Source organism: Cyprinus carpio, chromosome B11, assembly GCF_018340385.1.
Source record: "Cyprinus carpio isolate SPL01 chromosome B11, ASM1834038v1, whole genome shotgun sequence".
Taxonomy (NCBI): Eukaryota; Metazoa; Chordata; class Actinopteri; order Cypriniformes; family Cyprinidae; genus Cyprinus; species Cyprinus carpio.
This window is the reverse complement of record NC_056607.1, coordinates 6,077,438-6,089,673: the sequence shown is the minus strand read 5'-3', so window position 1 is coordinate 6,089,673 and position 12,236 is coordinate 6,077,438. Positions and strand designations below refer to the sequence as shown.

Here is a 12,236-nt window from a genome sequence, read left to right as displayed (position 1 = left end):
TAATTGTGATGATTTTGGCTCACATTTAACAAAAACCCAACATCTCAACAAATTATAATACTTCATAAGACCGATTTACTGTACATGTACTCAATAATTGGTAGGGGCTCCTTTTGCTTTAATTACTGCCTCAATTCGGCGTGGCATGGAGGGGATCAGTTTGTGGCACTGCTGAGGTGGTATGGAAGCCCAGGTTTCTTTGACAGTGGCCTTCAGCTCATCTGCATTTTGTTGGTCTCTTGTTTTTCCTCTTCCTCTTCAGGTCTGGTGAGTTTGCTGGCCAGTCAAGCACACCAACACCATGGTCATTTAATCAACTTTTGGTGCTTTTGGCAGTGTGGGCAGGTGCCAAATCCTGCTGGAAAATGAAATCAGCATCTTCAAATAGCTGGTCAGCAGAAGGAAGCATAAAGTGCTCCAAAATTTTCTTGGTAAACGGGTGCAGTGACTTTGGTTTTCAAAAAACACAATGGACCAACACCAGCAGACGACATTGCACCCCAAATCATCACAGACTGTGGAAACTTAACACTGGACTTCAAGCAACTTGGGCTATGAGCTTCTCCACCCTTCCTCCAGACTCTAGGACCTTGGTTTCCAAATGAAATACAAAACTTGCTCTCATCTGAAAAGAGGACTTTGGGCCACTGGGCAACAGTCCAGTTCTTCTTCTCCTTAGCCCAGGTAAGACACCTCTGACGTTGTCTGTGGTTCAGGAGTGGCTTAACAAGAGGAATATGACAACTGTAGCCAAATTCCTTGACACGTCTGTGTGTGGTGGCTCTTGATGCCTTGACCCCAGCCTCAGTCCATTCCTTGTGAAGTTCATTTAGTGAATTGGTGGGTTTTTGTTAAATGTGAGCCAAAATCATCACAATTAAAAGAACCAAAGACTTAAACTACAGTCTGTGTGCATTGAATTTATTTAATACATGAGTTTTATTTTATTTTCATTTCATTTCATTTTTATTTTTATTTTTATTTTTTTTAAGCAGTTGTACATTATATGTTTGATATAGTTTGAAGTGCTTGCCTTGGATGCAATGAGCCTTTAGTTTTTCTAACAAAAATGTATATCAAGATTTAGATTTATCTGCTGAGATTGGTTAGCAGCTTCCAAATCTAAAGAATGGGAAGAAAAAGATCTATATCTATGCATCCCTGTTTATTTATTTGCTTATTTTTTTATCATCTCATGACCTTTACAATTAAACAGGCCATTTTTTGCTGCTTTAAGGCTTTTTTTTATGTTTGTGTCAAATGAAATAAATCACTTTGCTAGGCAATTTTACTCATGTGTTGTGGTTTTGCTGTCAGGTTTGATGGTTATTAACTGTGCCACTTTAGAGGATACAGCCTGAATTATTAAACATTCTGACAAAGTCTTAATAACGGTTATGAACACTAATACAGTAAAGATGCCGACGTGGAATGACATACATGGATCGACATCAAATCAGTGTTAATGGCACTATCAAATACTGACTGATAAACACAGCTGATAATTTGTTGAAATGTTCACTAGTCTGATGTCAGAATGTTGCGGAAGTTCAAAAATGTCAATTTTGCAATTAAGTAGCCTATCATTAAATGCTGCGGGGATATGGATATGGCAGAGATTTTAATACAACCGACTTGCATATTGTTAAATAAATCTGAAAAGAAGAAATTGTTGCATCATAATGACAATGTAATAAATAAATATCTATTGATTCTCATCTCCATCCATAACATACTATCAAGCCATCAGCTGTCAAAGTTTCAGTGCACTCAGAGACTACAGGAGTGGCTGACCACATCCTCTGATTGAGCGAGATAACTAACCCCTCATAGAGTTATGTGGAGACAACCAGCTAATACAAACTAAGAGCGACTGTAAGCTCTTAATCTGTCGGACTAGCCTGCATGTGCAAGAGCATGGCATGCAGCAGTTATCAATCATGCACGCCTGTCCTCAACATCTGGTGTTAAACACAGCGTTAAAGTGCGGTGGATGTGGGTACCTGTGTATCGCAGAAGCGCGTCTCCGGCTGTGAACTGAACGCGGTGCGCTCGCGCTGGTCTTGCGGAGATCTGACTGCCGCTTCCTCTGGCTGACCCAGTCTCAGCGCGCCCTGACGTCACAGCGCCTCCACTGCTCTGCGCCAATCAGGTGAAAGGGATCGCTGACTCTCAGGTAATGGGGGCGTGGTTATCCCTGTCCTAGAATCTGCTTTTATAGCTGGCATTATCTGATATATCCTTATTCCTCAGAGCTCAGGGAGTGCTGACGGGGAAATTTGCTTAAGAAAATCTCTCTACCTCGATCGCTTTCCGCTGATATAAAAGTAAATACAGTTACAACGGTGACTTTGTGTAATGTGCTTACGATCTAAAATAGCTGTTTTCTGTTTTAAGATGTAATATATTCCTTATTCATGCAAAGCTGAATTTTCAGCATCATTACTCCATTCTTCACATGATCTTTCAGAAGTCATTCTAATATGCTAATTTAGTGCTCAAGAAACATTTCTTTCTTTCTTATGTATTTATGTATGTATTTATTACACCGTTCAAACGTTTTTAAAAATTAAAAGACTAACTGAATGAATGAAAATATTCAGCAAAGATGCATTAAATTGATCTATGTATTGCTGTTTAAAAAAAAAAAAATATTTGCAGCACTGACAATAATTAGAGCATTTGTTAATAATCTAGCACTAAATCAGCATAGGCTATTAGAATAGCCTGTATGATGTATATATATAAATATGAATGTCCAATCTCGTATTTTTCATTTTCATGTAGTTGTTAAGTTATAGTTGGCAATGGCATGATGTATAAAGTGGAATATCGAAATCCAATGTGTTACAATATGTAACTTAAATCAGTTTAAATGCATTTTTAGATTTTAAACTGTTCACTTCATTCACAGCATTGGTTTCAAAATTCATGACGTTTTAAAACTGTGTTGCTTGTTTAAAACTGTGGCTGATGGTGTTATTTTACGCCATCTACTGGTGAAAATATTGTTTGACTTGGACTATAATGGTTATTATTAACATAAAACTTAAATCTTTATAAGACTTTCCATACTAAATATTGATTAAAAAAAAATGTTTGTAGATTTTAATTATTCTGACATAAAACAACAGTCTCTCTGAGACGCTAAGCGTTTTTCTTTCTTGTCATGAGTCGCCGCACCTTTAGATGGCGCTGTTCTCAAACTGCACATGCGTTAATGCGGAGCGCGCAACGTTACTGCGCTCAGTTGCCTGGTGACGCTGAAGCCGTGCTCGGCTGTTTCCTGTGCTCTGTGTCACCCAAAACAAGTTTGAAACAGACAAATCACCGTCGGTGCACTGAGAGTAGCGCGCTCGCTTGTATTTTAACTCCTGCGGAAGGGCTTAGCATCACTCGCTATGTGACACAGAGAGCCTCTTTGGACGGAGGATCATGAACAGTTACTTATTCGTGAGAGTTGTGGGGAAGGGGAGCTATGGGGAGGTGAATCTGGTCAGACACAAATCAGACCGTAAACAGGTAACAGAGCACAGACCTGCTAATCAGTAACACGCTGCTTTATATGTTTAACTAACTGCCAAACTGAACTAATGCCTTATTTCTAAGCATTAGTTAATAACAGACTTTGTTGTTGTTGATACTACAGCTGAGAGTTAGCCTCTTCTATCAAAATGTCTAACGTTATTTGCATATTTTAGATCTTTAATTACTTTATGATGCGTTTAATATTCCTTGTACATAACACATTTATAGTAACTTATAATGTAAGAGGAAAATTATGAGTCTGTAGGACGCTTCACATCAGAATGATTATGTACGAAAACAGGAATCAAATCAATCAGAAAAAACAATTCTTACAATATTAAATAAAAAAAAAAATAGTTATCATACATGCATTTTTAATGTATATGTTTAACAAAGATTTCTTAAAAAAGGGCCAGTTTAGTTGTATTGTAGAAGTGATTAAAATTTGGGAAAATCTTAAAAGAATAGGTCATCGGCATCTAAAAGACTTTCTTTTATACAAGTACGTACATTTTAAACTTGATATTGAAACGTCTGTTTTGTATGTGCTGTGCTGCATAATGAAACATAAATAAACATAAATAAATAAATAAAACTCTTTCGGTTTCTTCTTTCAAAATACTCAAGTTTTTACAGATCTATGCAACTTGAGTCTGTAGAGTGCAGTGATTTTTATTCTTTTTGATTTTAATATAAAAAAAACTTAAAACGACTGTGAAAAAAATGTTTTATTGGTAAATAATTTTTTTTTATATTGAACAAAAATGAAAATAATGGATATGCGATTTGGTTCATATGATTGCTGATATGATGCTTCTTTGTACAACAAACATTAGAGCATCTTTTTTAAAATGTGGACATTTTCCACTAGAATTTCTGTTTATGTGTAAAGTTATAACACAATATATTGTATGTTTTGGCAGTATGTGATCAAGAAGCTGAACCTGAGAACATCCTCCAGACGCGAAAGGCGAGCCGCGGAGCAGGAAGCACAGCTCCTCTCACAGCTCAAGCACCCAAACATCGTCACCTACAGGGAATCATGGGAAGGCGAGGACTGTCAGCTTTACATCGTGATGGGATTCTGTGAGGGAGGAGATCTTTACCACAGACTCAAACAGCAGAAGGGAGAACTGCTTCCTGAGAGACAGGTTGTGGAGTGGTTTGTTCAGATTGCCATGGCCCTCCAGGTAAGTCCATGACCATCCTTCCCTTTCGTTGAATTTAGCTGAATAACAAAGCTTTTGCATTTTTTGTTGATCCCTAGTATTTACATGAGAAGCACATTCTGCATCGAGATCTGAAAACGCAGAATATCTTCTTGACTAAGACCAGTATAATCAAAGTGGGTGATCTGGGCATCGCGCGGGTGCTGGAGAGTCAGAACGACATGGCCAGCACTCTGATCGGCACACCTTACTACATGAGTCCAGAACTGTTCTCCAACAAACCTTACAACTACAAGGTACTGCATGGACACAACTCACAACGATCATAATAGTGTAATAGTGTCTGGGTCAGTTTTAGCTAAATAACTTTTACTACTTTTGATATGTCACAAAACCTGTCAAGGCTATATTTTTCATCCCAAAATAATAAAAAAAAACCAGGCAGTTCTATATTGGAATTGTTGTTTTTATTTGACAATTAAACACATTTTCTCTACTAATTCCCATTATTTAAATGCAAATGTATTTCAGTTAGACATGTTTTGAAATGAAAACTTTCTTTTCATCAAAGAATACTAAAAAAATGTATAATCATCTCCACAAAACATATCAAGCAGCACAACTGTTTCCGACATTGATAATGATAAGAACTTTTTCTTGAGCAGCAAATCAGAATGCTAGAATGATTTCTGAAGGATCATGTGACACTGAAGACTGGAGTAATAATTCAGCTTTGAAATCACATGAATAAATGATATTTTAAAATATAGTCCTATAGAAAACAGTGATTTTAAATTACAATAATATTTCACGATATTGCAGTTTTTTACTGTGTTTTTTGCTCAAACAAATTCAGCCTCGGTGGGCATGAGACACATTTGCTAATATCATTTAAAAAAATAAATAAATAAAAAAATTTGAGTAGTTTTTATGTTGCCTTAATACTGTGCAATATGCCGTTTTACAGTAATGACAATTAATTAATGAGAATAACTAAAATTAGAAAAAACTCTCAAACTAAAAATGTCTGAGGATTTTGAAATCTTAATACTCCTAAACCAGACTTTATTTTCTGTATGCATTAATTTTGGGGTGGCCTGGACTCTCTTTACCCAGATATTTTGTGTTTTAGATCAATTCTTATTTCTGCTTGGTTGTGTTTGCAGTCAGACGTGTGGGCCCTGGGATGTTGCGTGTATGAAATGGCAACTCTAAAACATGCTTTCAACGCAAAAGACATGAACTCTCTCGTGTATCGTATCGTAGAAGGGAAGGTACATGAATATATTCATCATCTGTTTCACTGTTAATATTTGCATGCATCAAATCTAAAGATCTGTTCATTCAAAACATTCTTCTCACATTTTAAATGGATTTTTAATGTTCAGTTGCCCCAAATGCCGAGTAAGTACGACCCCCAATTGGGAGAACTGATCAAGCGGATGCTGTGTAAGAAACCAGAGGACAGGCCAGATGTCAAACACATCCTCCGACAGCCGTACATCAAACAGCAGATCTCCAGGTTCCTGGAAGCCACAAAAGAGTATGTGCACTTTTTCCTGTCTCGAAAGTTAAATTAAAATATTGAAATAGTTTCAGCTCGTCTGTCCTGTTACTGATCTAACAGAAAAACCGCCAAATCACGGAAAAATGCAGCGAATAGCAAACCGGACAGTGCTGGATCTGATGCATCAGCCAAACCAAATCATGACGTTGTTCAGCCACAATGTCTTCACTCTGAATCAAAGGCCAGAGGAAGAAAGGTATGCTGAAATGGGAATGCTAGAAGTCTGCTGTTCTTGTGTGCGAGGCATTGTTTAGATCTCAGTACGTTTGTTTTGTTTTCCTCATTTCAAAGGTTGAAGAAAACCACTTGAACCAACAAAACCCCTGTAATGGTGCAGTGGAAAAAGTGCTTCCAAACCCACACTCGCCCCCTAAATCTCCAAGTCGGGACATTTTTAACTCAACAGGTCCATCTACAGCAACCATAAGCAATATAGACATTGAAATCCAATCCCAGGAACATAAACAGAAAAAAAAAGCCATAAAACCCAGCAGCCATCAGAACCACAAGCCTTCATCTGTGAGCAAGAGAAGAGAGAAAGAGGAGAAAGAAGATCCTGGTCCTGTTCAGACACAAGCGTTAGGTGTCAGCAGAGCGGAGGATAAGATGTCAGCGAATGGACTGATATCTCAAAACTCAACTACACCCAAGCCTGCAGATCGAACTAAGATACTAAGCAAGAATCAGGCTCTTAATGCAAGTATGGACCTTAAAGACGACACTATGAAGCTTCTGCAGGAAGCAGGGATGGAGGACATCCCACATGAGCCAATGGAACAACATCCCAATGCTGAGACAAAGTCAGAGAGCCAAAGAAAGACTGTTGATGATAATCTTAGCAACGCTTGTTGTGTTCTAAAGGATGTTCCTACTGGAAGTTCAACTGAGGAGAGTGAGGTAATATATATACCAAGATATATGTTTGCCTAATTTTAAATCTAAAGTCTCTCTAACATTGATGGGCATCAAAATATATTATGAATAAAGTTTATTCAAAATATGATTTTTACCTTTACTCAACCTTGTGTCGTTCCCTTATGGCTTACTTTCTTCTGTGGAACATGAAAGAAGATACTTTGAGAAACATAAAGTGGAAGAAACATAAAGAGAAAGTTAAAATGTCATCAAAACATTGATTCGTTGAAATATCTCCTTTTGCATTCCAAATAAGAAAGAAACACATATGGGTTTAGAACCACAACATTTAATGTCTGTGCTTTTCTTTACTCTGAAGACAATGTATTTGTTGTCCTTCATATTCCAGGGAAGTTTAGACTCCACAGAGAAACTACTCAAGCCTGTTCCTGTCATTTTAATGGTAAAAAACTGGTATTCTTCTTCTTTTTTTTAATTGTCTGTTTATTTGTGTTCAAATAACTAGTTTATTTATTTATGTTCTTTCTTTAAAACCTATTTTTGTTTGTTTGTTTTTTAAATTGGTCATTCAAATGCAAATAAAATAATAATTGTATTGTTTTTTGTTGTTGATGCTGTATATTAACTAAATATTTTTTTAATTTATATGTTTATTATAAATATTTATATAATCCTTTGAAGGAAACGTAAATCAATTGAAACACTGTTTATAATAAAATTTTAGGAGTCCACTTCAGCTCTCTCAGATCAAAGCAGACCAGTTCTTCAGCCCTCTTCCTCTGAACCATCCATGTCACGTCAGCGCAGGCAGAAGAAGAAAGACAAGTCCCTCGATGACCAGAACAGCCATCAAGTGAGCAGTGTGGACATTGCACTTTTTTTTTCTTGTTCTTGTATTTTAGTACTCAGTGATAACTAAAATATTAAATAATGTTTTTATAAAATACTTAACATGAACCTGAACGAATTCAGTTGATATCATTACTGTTGTCTTTCTCTCTCACTAAAACATTTGTATGTTTAGGTCAAAGCAGTGCCCAGACCTCTGCCGCCTCTTCCGGAAGACGTCCTATCAGTAAACAATGAACAGAAAGGCAACTCGGAGAAAAACAGATCTGCCAATCTCTCGTCCTCTACCAAGAACTGTCCAGAGCAGCAGGTGAAACATTACAGACTGTACAGACTATTAAACAGCTGCACATGTCAGATACATACATGCAGTAATCTGCTGCTGCTGCGGTTGTCAACTGAGCTCACTTTACTTACAGAATCGTCCACTGTCAGCCAGGGAAAGGAGAAGACTGAAGCAATTACAGGAGAACTCCAGACAACAAGGTTTGCGGATTTCTCTGAATGCCATTAAATTGAAATTAGAAATGTTTCAAATACAACAGCGTGAATGGAAATGGACCAAAGCAAGATCTGGACACACTTTTAAGGTCAAGAACAATAACCAAGTTAACATGGTCATTACATGGCCATAACAAATATATATATATATATATATATATATATATATATATATATATATATATATATATATATATATATATATATATATATATATATATATATATAAATTGTACATTGAAATTAAAATAAATATAAATATTAGATGAGAAAATAAACTAAATGATATTTAGAAAGGTTGCGTTTGCCGCTGTCTTAATTAAGTTTACATTGAAGCACTAAACTACTAACTGGTAATAAATGAAACCAATGCTGAACAATAACTAAAGCTGAAACTGTAATAAAAATAAATGAAACATCAGCAGTAACCTGAAAAATAAAAAGTATTACATTACATTTAGTCATTTAGCAGACACTTTTATCCAAAGCGACTTACAAATGAGGATTATTTGTAATTAATAAAAATTATTAATAAAAAAAATAAAAATAAGAAATTACAATTAAACGAAAATTAAAATGAAAACAATAAAAAACTATATCATATAAATAATACTAAAATACCTCTACACAGCTATTGGAATATTTCTGTATTCATGTAATTGGAATAAACGTTCTGAATAGATTTAGACATGCACAGTATGACCATGTTCTAATATTGCACTATTCTTTGGCATATACGCACAGTCAATATGTAGGCTAGATTTGAAACTGTTCACTTTTTAGTCCATTTAAAAAGGGGTCTGACTTTCATTCTGTTAAAGCGGCCTCAAGAGCGATAACACCCTTAAGAACCATTTTGGTGGATCAAAGCGAGACGCTTGTGCATGTGTCCATTAGAATGCATAAGAGAGCTGCCCACTATGATCAAAGCCCACAGGTGCTGCATACGCCAATTCAGATGAAAGGTTTTGTACACTTTCACTGAATTCGATTCCTTAATTTCTTTTCTTTGAAGTTGTGTCCACTGCCAAAAGGGTGCCTTGTGATGTCCCCTCATTAGACAGTAAGCAGACAGACCATCTAGACTGCCCAAGACCTGCCAGCACAACTGTGGAAACAAGAAAGGTATGTCTGATCTTTCTCGCTGACTCAGGGCGCACTGTCAAACACTATACAAAGATATATAATTATATATAAAGATAGGCTCTATGGAACCATTCGAAGAAGATGCTATCTGACATAACCTCAGATACTTGCTCAAGTTTGGTTCTCTTTGTGTATCAGGAGAGGAAGTGCTCATGGAGACAGTCTGATGAAGACGATTGTAGTTCCTCCACCAGCTCCACTGAACGTTCAGAGGGCGACTTTGGAGAACGGTAAGACCTCCCACTAATTTGTAATCTAATGAGACAGAACTGGCCGCATTTATGCATGTAAAAATTCTGACGTGAGCCAGAATTCAGTCATATTCTGATTATGCATCTGTCATGTACACCTATTAACCATTTTACCAATATTCTGGTTTTTAGAAATCTGAATAAGACGTCTGGCATTGGTTTCTGAAATCACTTTTTTTTTTACAGAAAGTTTGAGACCAATGAGATGCAAGACTTTGTCCAAATGATGACACAGACGTTACACATGGATGCCAGAGATGTATCATTTGAACCAGATGGGTCAAGATGCCACTCCACTCCACTGCCTGAGTTCAAACTAAACAGGAAGTACAGGGACACCCTGATGCTTCATGGGAAAACTAGAGAGGGACAGGGAGATAACCAAATCAGTGGCTTCCCGTTAGGTAATAACTTTTATCCATCTGCAAATGAAACTGTTAAAATATTTGGAGTAAGTGTGAATTTAAGCTTTTTTTTTTTTGGTGACCGAATTTATCACCATGTTCCTAATTTGGTGTTTTTAGACGACAGCACGGGTCCAGCAAAGGTCAGGAGAGTGATCGAGCACTTGCGTACAGATGTGGTCAAAGGACTCGGGGTGAAGCTATTGGACAGAGTCCTGGACATCATGCAGCAAGAGGATGAAGAGAAGAGAGAGGCAAGTTAACTAAAGTCTCATTGTACATTAGAAATAAACATAACAGACTATACTAACAGGCTGCTGATTAGAACTTTTCAGTACCTGGAAATGGGTCTCATTCACTAAAAGTGTGTGAAATCTGTGCATGTACAAATCATCATTCAATAACTTTTGTAATGAAATGTATTCATGAAAAAATTGAGGTTGAAACTTTTTTTCATGAGAAGTTCTCCTGTCCACGTAAATTAAATACAGTATTCTATATGTTATTAGTACATGAGACCCATTGATTTTAGAGTATAGTGACATTTAAATGAGATTTTAATGAAATAAATGAATTAAAACATTTTTAGAATTAAATAGCTGTTAGGCTAACAGATTTCTAATCTGTTTTTTTATATCCAGCACCTACTGCAAGAGCTAATGGGGGAGGAAAAATACAAGCAGTATGCAATGAAAGTCCAGCAGCTGAAGTTCTTTGAGGATGTTGCATTCAAGGACTGAGCCAGATGCACACGAGGGATCCTTTATCAAACACTGATATGCCATTACTGCTGGTGGGCAGCAGACTGATTTGTGCTCTTAAACACTTCACTGAAGCCTCTTATCAACAATCACTGTTACTTTATTAATGTTTTTGTAAATGTGTACTGATAGAAGTATGGAAGCACGTTTCCGTCACTGAATAAAACAAGGTAATTGCCTTTTTTTCATATCTTGTAATTCTGACTTTATAGCACGCAATTGTGAGCAATAAAGTCAAAATTGCGAGATATAAAGTCAGAATTACGGAGTTATCAAGTCAGAATTTCGACATAAATTATATGTAGATATGAAGTCGCAATTCTTAGTTTTTTTCTCGCAATTGCGAGTTATAAAGTCAGAATTGCAACATAAATTATGTGTAGATTTTTTTCTCAAAATTGCAAGTTTTACAGGTCAGAATTACAAGATATGAAAAAAGGCAGTTACCTTGTTTTAACTGCGAGATATGAACTCGCAATTGTGAGAAAAAAAAGAAAGTCAGAATTGCTAGATATAATCGCAATTCTGACTTTATAACTCGCAATTTTGAGAAAAAAAAAAGTCAGATTTGCGACTTTATATCTACATATAATTTGTCGCAATTCTGACTTTAAATCTGCGCAATTCTTTCTTTTTTTTCTCACAATTGCGAATTCATTTCTCACAATTCTGACTTTATAACTCACAATTTTGAGAAAAAAATAAGTCAGAATTGCGACTTTATATCTACATATAATTTAGGTCGCAATTCTGGCTTTCTTTTTTCCCTCACAATTGCGATTTCATATTTCTCAATTCTGACTTTCTCAGAATTGCATGTTATAAAGTCAGAATTGCAAACTCGCAATTCTGAGGAAAAAAGTCAGAATTATGAGATTAAAAAGTTGCAATTACCTTGTTTTATTTTGTGGCGTAAACGGGCTTCCATATAGAAGTGAGTTGAACATAGATATAAAAATGCAGCTATAATGCTCCTTTAAATTCCACAAAAGCATTATTTTCAGACATAATCTTTCATTTGGAAATGTGAACCTATGCTATGTAGATGACAATCTTGAATCACAAGAGATGTTAAAAATAGTTGACTTTTTTCTATTTTCTGAACTGTATATTTATATTATGATATAATATACATCAATAAGGAATGATTTATAATAAATGACATTTTTAGGAACCCTGTTCTG

The 12,236-nt window shown here is 36.0% G+C and overlaps 2 protein-coding genes across 4 annotated transcripts in view; one reads left to right on the top strand and one right to left on the bottom strand.

The window, feature by feature from the left end:
* Positions 1–2,161, bottom strand: part of LOC109056970 (calcium/calmodulin-dependent protein kinase type 1-like) — a 48,465-nt gene extending 46,304 nt beyond the window's left edge. Inside the window, exon 1 of one of the 2 annotated variants that reach the window (XM_042733675.1) lies at positions 2,004–2,161. The gene's annotated coding sequence lies outside the window, so the exon portion shown is untranslated. The remainder of the gene's footprint in view (positions 1–2,003) is intronic. The other variant, XM_042733674.1, reaches the window with a different exon arrangement.
* A 1,079-nt stretch (positions 2,162–3,240) lies between these two features.
* Positions 3,241–12,010, top strand: LOC109056952 (serine/threonine-protein kinase Nek4-like). 2 transcript variants are annotated; one of them, XM_019074140.2, is made up of 16 exons: positions 3,241–3,522; positions 4,452–4,718; positions 4,796–4,993; positions 5,864–5,971; positions 6,086–6,240; positions 6,325–6,460; positions 6,556–7,161; positions 7,529–7,582; positions 7,865–7,993; positions 8,165–8,299; positions 8,409–8,475; positions 9,551–9,615; positions 9,775–9,866; positions 10,074–10,291; positions 10,412–10,545; positions 10,933–12,010. In XM_019074140.2, the coding sequence occupies exons 1-16, from the start codon at positions 3,436–3,438 to the stop codon at positions 11,029–11,031; spliced, it is 2,550 nt and encodes an 849-aa protein (XP_018929685.2). In that variant the 5' UTR covers positions 3,241–3,435; the 3' UTR covers positions 11,032–12,010. The 2 variants fall into 2 exon arrangements, with proteins under 2 accessions (XP_018929685.2, XP_042589606.1); XM_042733672.1 differs by having other exon boundaries at positions 3,242–3,522; positions 9,506–9,615.
* Positions 12,011–12,236: the final 226 nt, after the last annotated feature.